Genomic DNA, 18,925 nt, shown 5'->3' with positions numbered 1-18,925 from the left:
ATAGTACAATATACAAATAATATAAAATATACATGGAAAAAAGACTGTTACTAGTGGTTGGAATCAGAGAAGCAGAACCAGTGTGAATGATATGAGTGATACTGAATAGGATATTAGAGATTAAGAAATTCTATATTACAATGCTGTTTGTGCCTTGTATGTTGGGTGAGCTGGGCCACTATGGGTCAGATGGATGGCAGTGAGGAAGAGAGCTGAAAGTGAGGTTGGGAGAGTAAGGATAATGTTATAACCTGTGAGAATGAACTACAACACATGAGGACAAACACTCACGTTATCTGTGAATGTTAACATTATGGGTAATTGATATTTTCTTTATACCTTCCAGTGAACATTATTTTTAGTATTAGAAAAAAATCAAACACTTTATTAAATAGCAATATAATGAATGATGTATGAGGATTAGAAGCTAACTACAGTGATATTAACTTAAGTCAGTAAATGATGGACCCAGGATTAGAACTTCAATCCCTATATTACAGCTCTTCTTACAGTCTTTACAGGTATACTTTAAAATCACATTCAATTTATCAGGTTCTGAGAGAAACCGCAGGGATTTTTATGGCTGGTGAATTTTCAATCATCTGCACTACTAACATTTAGATATGCTTTGGAAGACATTATGTTGATTAATATAATCATGTTTTTTATTTTGAAATAATCACAAGTGTCCAGAAAAGTTGTAAGAATTGTATGAAGACTTTTTTTTCCCCTTAATCATTTAGAGTAAGTTGTTGACCTGATGCTCTATACCCACCAAATACTTTTGTGTAAGATTCCTACAAACAAGGATAGTCTTGGAGAAATGGGTGATTTTAGGGTTATAGTAAGGAAAGTACGAGATGGGACTGGAGAATCTTGTGCCAGAAAACAAAGAAGTGCTCAAGAAAGATGGGCACATGTTATTTATTTATTTATTTTTTAATGAAATACAGTCCTTTACAATGTGTCAGTCTCTGGTGTCCAGTACAATGTCACAGTCATGCATATACATACGTATATTCATTTCATATTTTTTTCCATTAAAGGTTATTACAAGATGTTGAACATTGTTCCCTGTACCATACGAAAGAAACTTAAAAAAAAAATCTATTTTTATATATAGTGGCTAACATTTGTAAATCTCAAACTCCCAAATTTATCCCTTCCCACCTGCTTTCCCTGGTAACCAAAAGATTGTTTACTAAGTCTGTGAGTCTGTTTCTGTGGACACAAAAACCCATTGGAATGAGCCTCCTTTAGACTAAATTAGGGACAATTGGACATCAAAATAATAATTACTATAATGTATTCTAGTCCATTGAATAAAACAGTAATCCATATTTCCATACTAATATAAATGAATAAACTGAAAATTTGATGAGAAATGGTATAATCTATTGCAGACAGAATAATGACCCTTAAAGATCCTAATACCTGCAACCTATGAATATGATAACCTTATATGCAAAAGTAATTGTGCAGATATAGTTAAGTTAAGGACTTTGGGGTGGTAATGTTACCCTGGGTTATCCAAATATGCCCAGTGTAATCACGAGATATCATAAAAGTGGAAGAAAGGCAGAAAAGAAGTTTGGGATAATGTGATGTGAGAAGGAATCAATGTAGCATTGCTGGCTTTGAAGATGGAGCAAGGGGCCCTTGAGCCATGGAATGTGGGCAGCCTCTGGAAACTGATAAGCATAACAATCAATTGTTGTATAATTCAAAACTTTTTTTTTTTATTTTAAAACGTACATGGGTAATAGCCTAGACTAGATTTGTGTGACTTCTAAAAGTAAATGATACTTCAGAGACTATGGGTCCTCTTTCAGATTCTGCACCATGGTAACACTCCAGTGGCCATATATTCACTTTCCTCTTTTCCCTATTGTTAAGTGAGAGGAAAACTGCCTTATCTAAATACCATTAAGAACGGAAAGATAATTGTGTAAATTATCAATTTATTCTTTTTCCTGCTCCAAACTCACTCTTCGGTACCTACTCTGTAGTAATGGACTAGACTTTAAGCATTTCTCCTTCACAAAGAGCATGATGTTAAGCTTTACTCGGTGCTGGAGGGCACAGAGTGCCAGAGGGAACTTACTGGAGGAGGGGATTTTTCCCTCCTATTTTCTGTGAGCTGTGTTCCCCTCACCCCGCCTCCGGGCCCCTACCCCGCTCCTGCTGCATGGTCTGTCACAGTAGATACATCTGGGGGTGGTCTGCCTCAGCCATGTGCCCAGAGTACACAGGCTGTTACTGATCCTGCAGCCCCAGTCCAGACCTCGTGACCACCTTGCTACGGCCCTTCTGAAGTGGATGGTGTACACCTCAGGCCTCATGCCTACAGTGCCTTGACTACCTCTGCGCTCTTGCCCGCTAACCTTGGCCTGCCTGTGGCCTGGAGAGTTGTCTCCTGCAGTTCTCTTGACATGGATACTGTGCATTTCAGGCCTTGTGCCTACGGCCGTGTCCTGACTACCTCTGCACGCCTGCCCACCAGCCTCAACTTGCCTGTACTCCAGAGGGTTGTTTCCTTCTTGCCTGGCAACGTCACTTTGCCATCATAGTTTAATCATTATTTTTTGTAAAAAAATTAAAAGCAGCTTTATTGACTTATTACTGACATACAGTAAACTGTACATATCTAAAGTGCACAATTTAATCAGCTTTGACATATTTATGTAACTGTGAAACCATCACCATAATGGGGTTAATGAACATATCTGTTACTCCCAGAGGCTCCCTCATGGCCCTTGGGAATCCCTCTCTCCTGCCCCTTGGAATCCCTCATTATGTCTTTATTGTTATGATCCTATCATAGTTCAGTTATTATCTATGATATACATCCTCTGTTTAACTTACTGTATAGTTTCTCTCTCCTGACTGAACTGTTGATTCAGAATTGGTGGCTGGAGTGGTTCTAGGAAATAGAACTAAAAATTTGAAGTTTTGGTATTGGTTTGGTTGTGCCTTTGGGCTCCTTACTAATGGAAAGGGGATGCTGGTAATCCATGTCCTCACAATTAATCCAGCTATAATCTGTGATTGGCTGTGAGGTGTTGCTAAGTGACACATATGCCTGGGAGCCCAAATGGCTGCTACATTTGACCTTTATGCAAAAATGATAACTATAAGGACTGTAGTGTAGGATGAAATCTTTTGAATGTAATTGAGTGCTTAGAGAGAGAAAATGACAGCTTGGGTTTGTTAACGTACAGCTCAAGATCTGCCTTTTGTTCACTCTTTTTTGATTACACGTTTCACTTAAGAAGAAATCATTTCATCTTCTCCAGATTGTGAATGGACTTGTGAATTATAAAACCTTGTTGCTCATTAAAAAAAAATTGGCTGGAGAGGGATATAAAATGGTTGGAGAACTTGAATAGATGGAACAGATTTCTGTTAAGATTTCTGTGTATTTTCTTCTAGGGTTTTATTTGGTATATATTATATGAAATGAAATAGCCTTTAGAAAGTTTTAATTGTTTATTCTGAAATATGCAGATAAATATAAAGAAAATAAAAATCATAGAGTCCCACTACCCGGAGTTTACGTGTACATATTAACTAATGTTTGTTTCATAGTATTTATGCATATTTTTAATGTATACATGAAATATTTTTAATGTTAAGGTCTTAGAAAAAAATATTTTTAACCGTAGTTGAGGTAGCCATATTAAGAGGTTCTGCGAAGATAATAATGAGGAAAAGCCATGTGTGTATTCATTCTACAAATACTATGCACCTAATAAGTGCCAGGCACTGTTTAGATACTTGTGATATATCCATTAAATAAAGATGACTATCTTGGAGGAGTTTATATTCTTGCAGCAAAGATAGACACTAAACAATAAACATAACATTTAAGCAAATTATAATCTGATAGAAAGTAACGACTATTATGAGAAATAAAAAACATAGAGGGGATTAAGAGGAATGAGGCATGGTAGATACGTAGGCAGGTTGCAGACATTTGCCAAGGAACAGTGTGGTGCACAGAAAAGGCCAAGAACGGAGCTCTAGGGTGATATTTTAAAGAAATAATTGTTATCATCAGTGGGAATGGCTTGATCTGGTGCCCCATACTCTTCTACTATTAACACAGTAGGCTAAATTTCGTGCTTAACACCCAAAGTGTGTGGGGCATTGGGCATGCTCAACTTCTTGTTCAGAAATTATGCACAAATTAAAGAGGAATGCAGGTAGGGGTAAAGGGTGAGGGAATTGGTTCATTTGTTCAGTCCATCTCTAGTACTTACACATAGAAATTGAGACCCCTAAAATAGGGAAACTGGAATGATAATGCAAGTTACTTTTTTCCCTGCATTGTTTTTGTTTTTGTTTTACTTGACAAGGTTGTTCTGAGGATTAGATGGAAAAGCATGCACGTCAGATGTTTAACAGAGTGCCTGGCACAAAGTTAAAAAGTTCTCTATTGATTTGTCTACAGTGATGGTGCTGATAATTGTGTGAAGTATCATAAGAACAAAACAAAACAAAAACTCTTCTGGTTCAGGAGATTGATACTTTGAAGTATACTGGGCATATTTTTGACTAACCTAGAAAACCAGAATTTTCTGGCGTATTTTCCTAAATGATGTTTAAGATTCTTATATCTATGAAACCAATTGTCAATTGCCTTTTTCTTGTTTGCTGCATAGCTTATTGCTGGAGTTGGCACCTATGGCATTGGTGACAACAGTGGTAGTTGAGAGAACTATGAAGTGTATTTTTATTAGCATTCCTATTTCTCTATCTTTTTTTTTTTTTAACCTTTTTCTAATTTTTGACCCTCTACCCCATCCCTCATTGACTTGCAAGAAGTTTATGAATAATGACTTTGTATGCCATTTGGCAATCTGTGCTTGAGAACTGTTTTCTAAATTTGTCTTGATCATATGGATTCACGAGGGGACATTTTTTAAAAATAAAATTATATACTTTCTATCTGAATCTCCAGGGTAGGGGCCTGAGAACATTTATTTTTATCACAGGCTCCTGGGTGATAGGTGCTTTTACTAGACTAAAGCATATTTTCTAAACTTCTCTGGTGGTAAGAATCATTAGAGTACATATTAATAATATGAGTAATACAGATGACTAGATCCCATGTCCACTGAAGAGAAGATATAACTTTGGATTGGACATGAGTCTAGTTTTAATAGTTGGCTTATTTGTTGGCTCGCTTAGTGTGTGTGAGAGCTCAGTAGGCTGCTGATTGCTAGGTTTCATAATATTTCCATGTAGTCAGAAGAACAAAACAAAAAAATCTTGTTTTGAATGGCAGACTGCTTTATTTTTTTTCCTTTTAAAAATGGTTAGATATCACTGATACAGGAAAGTGCGTAAAACATTTGTATATGGCTTAAAAGCAATTATAATCGAAATTCCCTATCTTACCACAACCCAGGTCAAGATATGGAATGTTGCTGGCATCCCAGAAGCACCTTTTCCCTGATCACACTCCCTTTTCTTACCCTTGAGGTGACCATTATCTAGATTTTTATAATGATAATGTCCTCATTTTCTTGATATTTTTACCTCTTAACTGTGAATTTCTAAGTAATATCGTCCATTTTGCCTTTTAAAGGACTTCATATGAGTGAGATCATAGTTTTTGCATTCTTTGTGACTTGCTTTTTTTGCTTAGGGTTATTCTTGTGAAACTCATCTGTGTTGGTCATATAGCTGTCACTTGTTTTCATTGTTGTAGAGAATTACATTATATGTACATGCCAAAATTTATTAATTTTACTTTAATGCATATTGCTCAATAATGTTTAGTATCAAAAAGGACAACTCATTGCCTATATCTGCATAAGGAAAAGGGAGGCTATGTTTTGGAGAAGAATAGGACATGATTTTTGTCACTTAACGGAAGAAATATTCTTGGTTATATTGATACATATATTTTTTAATTGAGCTAACATTGGTTTATAACATTATATAAGTTTCATGTGTACAACATGATATTTTGATCTCTGTATGCACTATAGCATGCTTACCACCAAAAGTTTGGTTTCCATCTGTCACTATATATTTGACTCCTTTACCCATTTTACCTTTCCCAACCCCTTTCCCGTCTGGTAACCACTCATCTGTTCTCTGCAGCTGTGTGTTTGTTTTTGTTTGGTTTGGTTTCTCATTTATTTATTTATTTATTTCATTTGTTTTTTTATAATCTGCATATGAATGAAATCATATGGTATTTGTCTTTCTCCATCTGACTTATTTCACTCAGCATTAATACCCTCTAGATCTGTCCATGTTGTCGTAAATAGCAAGATTTCATCTTTTTTTTTTTCTTTATAGTTGAGCAGTATTCTATATATTTACCACATCTTTTTTAATTTGTTCATCAGTTGAAAGGCACTTAGGTTGTTTCGTATCTTGGCTATTGTGAATAATGCTGCAGTAAACAGAGATGGATATATCTTTCTGAATTAGTGTTTCATATTCTTTGGATAAATACCCAGAAATAGAATAGCTGGATCAACCTATTTAGTGAAATGTATTTGGCTATTATAAATTTTACACTAAAATAGTTAACTAGCTGTTTAGGCATATTTTCTGTTAGTGCTTGCCATAGCATATATTCTTTCGATGTGTTTAGTAGTATAAGATACATTTATGGAGAAAAATAAATTGAAATTACTATCTATTAAATCTTTTTTCAAATTAGGAAAAGATAACCATTATTTTAGCAGTGGAGTATTTTGGTCAAGCTTTTGAAATCCCAGTGATACATCCAGTGATACACAAGAATCTAGCTGGAGAACCAATGGAATATGAGCTTACTGAGAGCTTTTCTTACGGAGATTGTTAGCTGTTTTATGAGTGTTATTTGGCACTGAACTAGTTGATGTCAAAATGTGAGTCATCTTTAGAATTGAAAGTTATTTGGAAAGGAATTTCTTGAAAGTAATATTGGTCTTAAACACTTACTAAATGCATCCCCATCTATAAAATGAAGTTTAGAATATAATTTTGTATAGATGAGTTGCATGATAGTGTCACAGATTTAAATGTGAGGTTAGGATTTACTGTGCTGCTTGGGGAAATTTTAAAATTTTACAATTACCAGAGCTGCATTGGATGACTAACTGACATCTGTGCTCTTAAGACATACAGATAATCACATGTGCTAGCCATGGTGCTCAAATCCTTAAAAACAACACTAAGAGAAAATTAACAAAATCAAGAATTGGTTCTTTGAAAAGATCAAAATTAGTAAACCTTTAGCTATATTTACTAAGGAAAAAGAAAGAAGACTCAGCTAAAACTGGTCATGAAAGAGGGAACATTACTACTGATGTTACAGAAATAAAGAGGATGATAAAAGAATACTACGAACAATGATAGAGTAAAAAAAAAATGGATAATCTAGATGTACTGGACAAGTGCCAAGAAGCACATAATCTACCAAGATTGATCATGAAGAAATAGAAAATTTCAATAGACCTATGACTAGAAAGAGATTCAATTGATAATCAAAAACCTTCTAAGAAAGAAAAGCTGATGAGTAGATTGCTTTATTGGCCAAGTGTACCAAGTATTTAAAGAAGAATTAATACCAGTCCTTCTGAAATCTTCCAAAAAGTTGAAGAGGAGGGAACAATTACTAACTATTTCTGTAAGGTCACCTTTACCCTGATATCAAAGCCAGACAAACACACTACAATAAAAACAAAAACTGCTGATCACCATTTCTTTTGAATATTGATGCAGAAATCCTCAACAAAGTACAAGCAAACCAAATTTAACTACACCATGCCAAGTGGAACTAGTTCCTAGAATGCAAAGATGGTTCAATGTATAAAAAGAAATCAGTATGACACACTACATTAACAGCACAAAGAGAAAAAAACACATGGCCATTTCATTTAATGCAGGAAAAAGCATTTGACAAAATCCAACACCCTTTCATGATAGAAAACACTGAATAAACTATAGAAGCAATTTCTTCAATATAATAAAGGCCATATATGAATCACCCACACTTAACATTATACTCAGTGATAAAAGACATAACTTTCCCTTTAAGATCAGAACAAAGAAAAGGATACCCGCTTTCACCACTTCTATTCAGCTTAGTGTTGGAAGTCCTAGCCAGAGAAATTAGGCAAGAAAAAAGAAATAAAAGGCATCCAAATTGGAAAAGAAAAAGTAAAATTATCTGTTTGAAGACATGTTCTTACATGCATAAAATAAGAATTCCACAAGAAACTTACTAGAACTAATAAATGAATTCAGCAAAGTTGAAGCACATACAATCCACTGTGCAAAAATAGTTGCATTCCTATATGCCGCAGTGAACAATCCCAAAAGGAAAGTAATAAAACAGTTCCATTTACAATAGTATCAAAAAGAATAAAATGCTTAGGAATAAACTTACTGAAATGGCAAAAGACTTGTACACTGAAAACTACAAAATGTTGCCAAAAGAAATTAAAGAAGACACAAATAAATGGATAAACATCCCATGTTCATGGATTGATAGGCTTAATATTGTTAAGGTGTCAGTACTGTCCAAAGCAATGTATAGATTCAGTGCTATCTGTATCAAAATCCCAATGAAAATTTTTGTGGAAATAGGAAAATCCATCCTAAAATTTATATGGAATCTCAAGAGTCTCTGAATAGTCAAAGAAATATTGATAAAGAACAAAGTCAGAGGTCTTATATTTGCTGATTTCAAAACTTACTATAACATTATAGTAATCAAAACAGTATGGTGCTGGGGTTGTGGGTATAGCTCAGTGGTAGAGCACATGCTTAGCATGCACAAAGTCCTGGGTTCAATTCCCCAGTACCTCCATTAAAAAACCCCCCAAAACCAGTATGGTTCTGGCATAAAGAAAGATACAGTAAGGGCCAATGAAATATCATAGAGACCTTAGAGAAAAATCCTCATGTATATGCTCTAATGATTTTTGACCAGAGTGCCAGGATCATTCAATGGGAAGGGACAATCTTTTCAACAAATAGTATTGGGAAAACTGGATATCCACATACAAAGAATAAAGTTGGACACATCTTATAACCCTATACAAAACTAACTTAAAAAGGTTGAAAGACCTAAACATAAGAGCTAACATACAAAACTTTTAGACAAAAACATAGAGGGGGAAGTTTCATGACATTGGATGTGGCAGTAATATCTTAGATATGACATTACAAACACAGGGAACAAAAGAAAAGAAAAGATGAGTTGGACTTCATCAAAATTAAAAACTTGTGTATCAAGGGACACTATACAGAGTGAAAAGACAACTCATGGAATTTGAGAAAATGTTTTTCAATAATGTATCTGATAAGGGAAATATGTGCAGAATATATAAAGAACTTTTACAACTCAATGACTACCACCACCTGATTGAAATGAGGAAAGGACTTGAATAATCATTTCTCCAGTGAAGATATACAAAAGTTAATAAGCATATGAAAAGATGATCAACACCATGAATTATTAGAAAAATGCAAATCAAAACCACAACGAGCTGTCACTTTATACCTATTAGGATGACTATTATCAAACAAACAGAAAAAAAGAAATATTGGCAAGGATGTGAAAAAATTGGAACACTTGTGTGTTGCTGCTGGGAATGTAAAATGGTGCATCTGTTGTGGATAATGGTATGGTGAATCCTCAAAAAAAATTAAACATAGAATTACCATATGATCCAGCAATTCCACTTCTGGGTATATACTCCAAAGAAGTGAAAGCAGGTACTCAAATAGATATTTGTACACCCATGTTCAAAGCAGCATTGTTCACAGTAGCCAAAAGGTAGAAGCAATCAAAGCATCCATTAATGGATAAATGGATAAGCCAAATATGGTAAAAACAAATAATGGGATATTATATAGCCTTAAAAAAGAAGAAAATTCTGACATATGCTACAATGTGGATGAATCTTGAAGACATGCTAAGTGAAATAAGCTCAGCATAAATGGACAAAAAATGATTCCACTTATATCAGATACTCAAGTAGTCAAATTTATAGAGACAGAAAGTAGAATAGTGGTTTCTTGGGGCTAGGGGCAGGAGGAATGGGATATTAGTATTTAATGAGTACAGAGTTTCAGTTTGGGAAGATGAAAAAGTTGTGGAGGTAGATGGTGGTGATGGTTGTGCACAACAATGTGAGTATAATTAATGTTGCTAAACTTTACACTTAAAAATGTTTAAAATGGTGAATTTTATGTTGTGTATTATACCACAATGAAAAAAATGAAGCTGAAGTCCTTCTAGAAGATCACTGAAGAGTTAAAACAATTGTTTATTCACTGTTAAAACTTTTTAGTATACAAATTATCAAATTATCAAATTATATTTTTATTATAGAAAAGTGGAGAAATAGGGTAATGAACCTCAGAATAATCTTCTCCTAGATTTAACATTTATTAGTCTTTTGGTTTATTTATTTATTTATTTATTTTTGGCTGGAGAATTTTAAAGTAAATTACAGGTATCGTGACATTTCATTCCTAAGCATTTCAGTAGGCATCTCCAGAAATAAGGAATTTCTCATATGACCACAATACTGTTGTCATGCCTAAGAAAATTAACATTTTAAAAAATGCATCTGATATCTAGCCTGAATGGTCACATTGTCACTCTTGTTTGTCAGTTATATTTTTATTATTGGTTTGCTTGAGCCTTGTGTTTTGTATTTGGATTTAATGTTTCTTATCTCTTTTAATGTACAACAGTCTCTTGCTGTTCTCCCATTCCATTCCCCTGCACTGTTTTGTTTATCCTATTTAATTTTATTGAAATTCGTGCAATGCCCTCAAGTAACACACCACCTTATCTTACTTACTTAGTTCTAGTATTTCTTATAAACTTGAAATTAGAGCTAAGGCTTGTTAGAATTTGGTGAAAACAATTTTGGCAGGAATACATCTCAGGTGGTACAGGCTGAACAGAAAATAGAATGAGAATTTGCCAGTTGAAAAACCTTTTAGACAGAGTCAGGAGGCTAATTTCGGATAAAATACTTGTTTATAATTAGTAGTGGAATTCTGTCAAATAGTAGGCACAAATAAGTATGATCAGAGATGGTGGTAATGGAGGCATCTCTAGAAACCTGCTTGGTAGTTCTCAAGGATTTTTACAGTTAACCTACACAATGTTTTCCAGTTTTAATGTTTTCCACCAATTAGGAAGTCATTTTTATAATAAATAATGTTGTCTAGCAGTACAGTTGACAGTCTATATTTATCTCAACCCAGTAGTGTAAGTGCTAGAAGAAAGTATCAAAGGATTTAAGCTTGTTAACCTTTCTTTCCAGAAGACTTCTTGGAGAAGGGAAGATTTAACAACAAAAAACCCCTATTGTATTTTTTTGGAGAATGTATTAACAGCCATAGACGTTTTTCACAGAAACTGCATATATCTATACATACATAAAATTTTGCATATAATTTTATAGGATTCATAGTATCCACCTAAATTTTCCTTTGAAGGTGGAGTAGTTTCTGGATAACACATGAATGAAGGTTAGAGCTGGCAACAATAGGATGCATTCTTGGAAACAGTGAGTTGATCAGAGCGAGAGCAAGGGCACCTGCTGGGCTACTGGAAAATAAAACTGTTTAGTTTGGACAGACTCTGAAATGTGAAAATTGTAGGCCCTTTTGCCTCTTCTCCAACATTTGCTTCTGTTGACTAACTGCCTTCCTTCCCCCACATTCATTTCAAAGTTCTTTTCTTTCTTGACTTTTATGAAATTAGTCTTTGTCTTTCTTTTCTCTGCTTTCTCTTTCTAGTCTTAAATTTAGATACTCTTCAGAGTTTTCTTTAGTCCTCTTCTCTTTTTAATTTTTACTTTTATATTAAGATCACTTTAGTTACATCTTCTGTTGATAATTCCTAAATCTCCCTATATCCTGGGCAGAGCTCCTGACCTCTATTTATCACTATTTACATGTCCACTGGAATGTTTTACAAACATCAAGTGAAGAAATTCCCAAATTGTTCTCACTTCCACTAACTGTGGTTCTCCTATATTTTCTGTCTCATCTATTGACATCACCATCCAAACTATTTTCCTCCTATATTCCAGTGGTGCTTTAAGCCCTTACATGCATTTTTAAATTTATTCCACAGACTTATCTTTTAAATCCTAAATAATCTCCTTTTGCAGTTGAAGCAGTTTAATCATTTTGCCTCAAAATCACACTGTTAGCATGTGGCAGTGCCAAGATATAGACATAGTTCTGCCTAATACTAGATCTCGTATTTCTTACCACAGTTACGATACTACCACTCAATTCTATGACTTTAATCTAAAAAAAAATTAAGGATGTACCTGTAAGGTTTAACTATAAGAGTATTTATTGCAGAATTTATAACAGTAGAAAAAATAGAAGGAGATTCAATCTCCAACAATAGGGATTCCGTTAAATCCATTATAGAACATTTATATGGAATATCATGTGGTCATTATACATCATGTTTTAGACCAGTAGTTTTCATTTTGTATTAACAGAGTCATAAATGGGAACCCAGTGTTTTAAATAGAGTTAAAAAATACTGTTTGAAAGGGATGGAAGCCCGAGAGAGTCTCATGGACTACTGTCTGTAATGGTTCTTGAGGGGAGGTTAAGGTACAGGGTTTGAAATTTTTGATTTTTTTCAAGTATAGTTAATGAATCAGGAAAATATTCACAATGCAATAAGTGAAAAGAATAGTTAACAAAACAGCGTGTATAGTACATTCTCAGTTTTACTAAATAAATAATTGAATGTACATATAACTAAAAGAATGGGAGGATATATATATATCAAAATAGGGATATTGGTTATTCTTTTATTTGACGATTATGAGTGATTTTAATTTCTCTCACATTTTCTACAATGAACAAAAATTAATTTTACAAATAGAGATTATAAGAACTCCTGAATGTGTTATTTTAAAAAAGACAATAAAAGCAAAAAGTATAACCAAAACCCACTACAATTATTAAATACACACACACACACACACACACACACACACACACACACACACACACACACACACACACAGAGCAAAAGAAGTAAATAATCCAGTGACTGTTGTGCCATGAGTGTTGGCTTGAAGCCCTTCAGTACGTGTGTAAGCATAGGTCCATTACTCTGCCTTTTGAGCATCAACCTTGGAAATTGATGCTGTTTTCAGTTGGGCTTTAGAATGTGGACTACAGAAGCAGCCTGCTTGGGTTCAAATACTGGCTCTGCTATTATTCATTGTTTGACCTTGGATAAGTTACTTAAAAGGGCCTAAGTTTTCTCCATCTATGAAGTGATACCTTATAGGGTATTGTTAGAGTTAGATGAGTTAAATTCAATAACATGCTTAGAGCAAAGCCTGACACTTAGTAAGTGATCAGTTATAGTTATGATTATTGTTATTCATATCCTTAGAGTTATTTTCCCTATAACCCTCTCTTCCTCTCCTTCCAAAAATAGCTAGGGATTCCAAAACTTTACAAGGAGAGTCATAGTCTTAATTTATTAAGTTTCCCAAACAGGTCAGTGGTCAATATACTGCATATTTATTCTTCCTAGCAAAATTTAGTAGCAGCTATACTGTATTTTATAAGGATTTCCATGTTTTTATGGTATTACTTCTGCCCAGAAATTGTCTAATGTGGTCCCCAAGACTAACCCCAAGATTCAGTGATTCACTAGAGAACTTACAGTACTCAGTATACACTGATTTATTACAGTGAAAAGCTACAAAGCAAAATCAGCAACAGGAAAAGGTACATGGGGTAAAGTCGAGAGGAAACCAGGTGTAAGCTTTTAATAGTCCTCTCTCAGTGGAGTCACAGGGGATATGCTTAATTTCTCAGCAGTGAGTTATGACAACACATGTGACATGTCTACCAGGGACACTCATTAGAGATTCAGGGTCCGGGGTTTACATTGAGGGCTATTCAGGTAGGCACTCTCCAACTAGCATGTACCAAAATTTCAGACTCCCAGAAAGAAAGTAGGTGTTCAACATAAACCACATTGTTTGCAGAATTTAGTCTTCTTATCAGGGAATGATGGGAATGATCCTGAAATCTAAGTTCTCAGATGTCAGTGAAGAGCCAACCTTGCAAGCAGTCTTTCTAAGGATAGCAGTCTCAGGCCTGCTATGTTACCTCTTTTCTCCACAGAGGTATATTTTAAATGTATTTTACCTGAGAAACTAATATCAACAAATTATGCATTTTAAAAGAGTTTTGTTGAGATATAATAATACACAAACCATAAAATTTACCCATTTGAAGTAAAAAGAGCAGTGATTTTTAGTATATTTATAGATCTGTGCAATCATTACCACAATCTAATTTTAGAACATTTTCATCATCCAGAAAAGAAACCCCGTATCTGTGAGCAGTCATCCCTCATTCCTGTCTGTCCCTCCTCTCTCCCTTACTCTTACCCCCACCCCTAGGCGACCACTAATTTACTTTCTGTCTCTGTGGAACAAATCTATACATTTAACATACTTTCCACCTTTATTTAACCTCTGATGTAAATGACTTTGTAAGATGGTAGTTCAAAAATTGTTCAAGGGAATTTCTCTTTCCGTACATGTCAGAGTTTGAGTCTGTATGGTAGTCTTTAAATCCACAGCCTTAGCAACAGCAATCATCATCAAAATTGTTATTACATGAGTTAGTGGGATTTAATGAAATAATTCATTATAAAGGCCCTTGTCTTTGCAAATGTCATTCTCATCATTTAAAAAGTATGTTATACAATTGATTGAGGCTTACCAATGGGAATTTTGATACTTACTTGCTTAACATTTAATCTTTTCACTGTATCTTTTTGCTGTAAGATAGACAGGGACTCATGCAGAAAATTGGATGAGGTTGGGAGAGGTGGCTGCACTATTGCCATTAAGATGTATATATTGTTAGAAGGGAAAGGACAAAAAGGATTACTTTATAATAAGTGGCTATTTTGGAGGGGGTATAATATTCAAGAATAAATAAAAAGTAAATTTACATGTAAATTTATGAATTATATTTAAAGAATTATCAAAATTCCTTAAGGTTATAACATTTAAAATTTATTTAAAAATTTTTATTGAAGTACAGTTGATTTACAGTATGTTAGTTTCTGGTGTACAGCATAGTGATTCAGTTATACATATATATATTGTTTTTCAATATAGGTTATTGCAAAATATGGAATATACATAGTAGGACCTTGTTGTTTATGTATTTTATATATTGTAGTTTGTATCTGGAGTAGTTAGTATTAGGAGTTTGCAAACTCCTAATTTATCCCTTCTTCCTTTGGTAAGCACTCTTTTTTTAATAGAAGTGCTGGGAATTGAACCCAGGACCTTGTGTGTGCTAAGCATGTGCTTTACCACTGAACTATACCCACTCCCCCCAAGATTGTGAAAAAAAAATTATTTCAAAAGTGCTTGTGTGTTTTTTAATTATTATTTTGATTAAAATCTAGTTTTTCCCATAATTGAGTTAATAGACAAACTGAAAACTGTGGGAGGCTCTTTCTTTTGTGGTTAAAACACAGAACTTAGTCACCATGAGTTATGTAGGTACTGACTAACATTGGGTGTTTACCTAAATGTCCAAATCTGTGTAAACTCTTATGCTTTTGAAATACTAGTTTCATTTTAGTGTTAATCCATGTTTGTAATTAAAAGAGACATTTCTGGACAACAGGAAGTAATATATCAAATATCTTATTTACAGGGACAAAGCACCAGAACTTACTGTTACTTATCTGCTTGTCTCCCAGGTGATTCTGCATCAAGATGCTGCTCTCTATAGGGATGCTCATGCTGTCGGCCACACAAGTCTATACCATCTTGACTGTCCAGCTCTTCGCATTCTTAAACCTACTGCCTGTAGAAGCGGACATTTTAGCTGTAAGTAAAGTTTAAATTTAAATTAATTTAATTTTAAATTTAAACAGTAAAATTTGTTCATGTCTAAAAACATCCCTTAAAGAAAAGCTTTAAAAGAAGTCTTAAATGATGGGTGTTATACAATAACAAAATAATAGAATCTTATAAGGTGTTTATGTACAAACATAGAGGCATATATACACATAGTTGTTACTTGAAAGTAGGAGACCTTGCCCATTTTTTTATTGCCTTGATTCTTAAGACCTCATGTACAATAAGTTCCTGATAAATGTTGTTGCTCTTGAGTGTGTGTGTGTACTCTTGAGTGCTCACGCACGTATGTATCTGCATGCTGTGTGTTTAATGTAGAATCTTACTGTTTTTGTTGGTAATTAGTATATCTGTAATGACTTGACAGTGATATTTTAAAAAATTGTGCAATAAGTCCATAGAAAATTTCAACCTAAAATTAACGTCAGTGAGTCAGAAGAGAACCATAATGGTCTTATCTTTGATGGTGGATAGAAAAGTTTTTAAAGAAGAAGGTTGCTCTTCAAAACCTTATAGTCCTTTCTAGGCTACTGTCTTATTGTCCTCTACACTGGGAAGTGTATATGTTTCCTATTTCTCATTTCTGTGAAGTTAGAAGAAGAGTTAACTATATCTGTAAGTGTGTGGTGTGTGTATGTGTGTACGCCTATACTCTAGGTATTTTATTTTGCTAAGGATTTATTCGGTTTGGGGGTGGCTTGTAGGCGATTTGCTTAATAATATTAGGTGAGAAATAGAAGGGCCAGAATTGTGGCTGACCAAAGCTTAATGTGGTCCTTAGCCATGCTTCTGCATACTGCAGTACTTGTGGAAGGCTCTAGAGTCATTGTAGAACTTGGGAGAGCCAGGCTGGGTTCTATCCCATAACTTTTTGAAGGCATAGTAAATCCCATCCCTATGAGATTTCTTACCCTCTGTCACTCTCTTTGGTAAAGAACTGGTTAATTAGATTTTTATAGAATAGTCTGGATCTTTTTGAGATGGAGTGAAAGTAGAACCTTTAAGGACTGAGTCCATTGCTATTCAAATCTCTTCTCTAAATTGGTCCCCCAAATCCTTGGAATAGTCTTAGGTTGACTTTGAAATGAGGTAGAGGATTTGTGGACTGATCAGGGAATGAAGTTCTCCTTGTGTCTCTTTTCTCCTTTACTTTCTTTCATTCTCTCTCTCTCTGTCTTTCCCTCAGTTGTTTATAACACCTGCCACTCCTTGTTTCTTTCTTTCTTTTTTACCTGAAGTGAACTGTTATTCTATGGTTCAGCTGTGTGATAAGTTAAATAATGTTTCAGTGGGCAGCTCTAGGAATTTAACTAGCTGTGTGATGTGGATCAAATTACTTACCCACTATAAATGCCTCTTTTTTAAAAATTTATAAACTGGATTATTGTAGTGATGATTAAATAAAAACTGCTTAGAATGGTATCTGACACATGGTAAATGTTTTATCTGTTTTGTCTTCATTATAATTATTCTCATCATCCTTCACTCACTCCCTCAAGCAGTGTATGAGACTGCCCAAGTTGTATTATTTAATGTAGAGGTAAAACAAAATGTTAGAGAACAGTCAGTTCTTACCAGCAGTGTGCCTTGTGCTTCAGGCAGGTGGGTATGGAATGTGTGGTGATGTCATCTAGCGAAGGAATTATTAGCATGGGAGCTGCTTAAATCTGGTCTTTATGCTGACGCTAAAGATAGAGGCTGACAGGAATGCAGGGAGAGCTGGTGGGGGGATGGGTTGTGAAGTTATGTAACTGGTAAAAAGGAGAACTAAATACTGAGGCAGAGGAACTGGATGTGGTAACAGTCATTCAAAGGGGCTGAGTCAAGAGGTAGAAAATATTAGCTCCTTTTAATTGAATAAGAATACCCCTGAAATCTGAGTTTGTAGTAATAAAATTTAAATAAATTGGACATCAGGTTGATTCTAGTTTCATTTAGATGGGTATTAGGATGCTGCTTTTGAAAAGATAAAGTCAGTTTTAGTCATACTGTTTGTATGCCTGATGATTGTATTTTTGGCACTTGCATTCCCCCACTTAACTATTAATTCCCTGACAACAATATTTGTCCTCTAGTTGGTGAGTTCTAAGAGGCTGTGGAGATGCTACTATTGAGTGTGTTGCTGACTAGTCAGTAAGTATCTCTAGATCATGAGTACCTGGAAGGCAGGGCTGTGTCTTACTAAACTTGATGGTTCTGGTACCTAGTGAGGGTTACACAGTAGGAATTCAGTAATATTTGAACTGATTAATAGTTTTTCTTTGGAATTTTAGTTCTTTCATATTTTCTTTTAATATTATTTATTCCTTGGAACTTTAGATTATTGTTATTTCTGTTAGCAGTTTATTCTCTTTTCACCTCTTATTTCATTGTTTCTCTTTCCTTTGACCCAAAAGGAAATGTGAAGTTTTTAATTATATAGGTTTCTGTCTAGAAACATGGAACTTTAGAATTGGCAGAGGTATTACAATCTGAACAATGTTGAATGTTCCAAGGTCCATAGACTACAAGCGATTTGTTAGGGTTGAGCTGTGCCATGATCTTATTGAGAAGTAATATCCATCTTATTTAGTTTCAGAGTCAAACAACCCAATATTGGTTTACTCCAAATCTACCTTTTGATTCTGTTGTAGAGATTTGTCAGAGAGATATCATTGCTTGGTAGTTGGTTGTGGGTTCAGTGGGCAGAGTTAGGAGAGAGGCACCCAGTGGTCGGTAGTGTGAATGGATTGGATTATATGGCTTGGTAGTTAAGAGTTCCCACAATGAGAATTACAATCTGAATTGAATTCCATTTCTACCACTCTGTAGCTCCATGACCTTGGGCAGTTACCTAACATCTCTTGAGTCTCAGTTTATTTATGAAAATGCAATTGTAGAAGAGACAGTGTAGAGCACTGGGTTAAGAGCCTGGGCTCTGGAGCCAGACTGCCTGGGTTAGAATCCTGGTTCTTCTTATTTACTAGCTTAAGTTATTTTCAACATTCTGTGGTCAATCT

The 18,925-nt window shown here is 34.6% G+C and overlaps 1 protein-coding gene across 2 annotated transcripts in view; it reads left to right on the top strand.

Moving 5' to 3' along the window:
• RNF13 (ring finger protein 13) overlaps positions 1-18,925 on the top strand; it is a 115,377-nt gene that overhangs the window by 10,278 nt on the left and 86,174 nt on the right. For both annotated transcript variants that reach the window (XM_032486491.1, XM_006187246.3), the window contains exon 2: positions 15,767-15,896. Coding sequence is in view for 1 of the 2 variants with exons in the window: in XM_006187246.3 (XP_006187308.1) it covers positions 15,783-15,896 (114 nt within the window). In the remaining variant the exon portion in view is untranslated. The remainder of the gene's footprint in view (positions 1-15,766; positions 15,897-18,925) is intronic.

Source organism: Camelus ferus, chromosome 1, assembly GCF_009834535.1.
Source record: "Camelus ferus isolate YT-003-E chromosome 1, BCGSAC_Cfer_1.0, whole genome shotgun sequence".
NCBI classification, from domain to species: domain Eukaryota; kingdom Metazoa; phylum Chordata; class Mammalia; order Artiodactyla; family Camelidae; genus Camelus; species Camelus ferus.
Note: the sequence above shows the minus strand (reverse complement) of the source record. Positions and strands in the feature narration are given on the sequence as shown.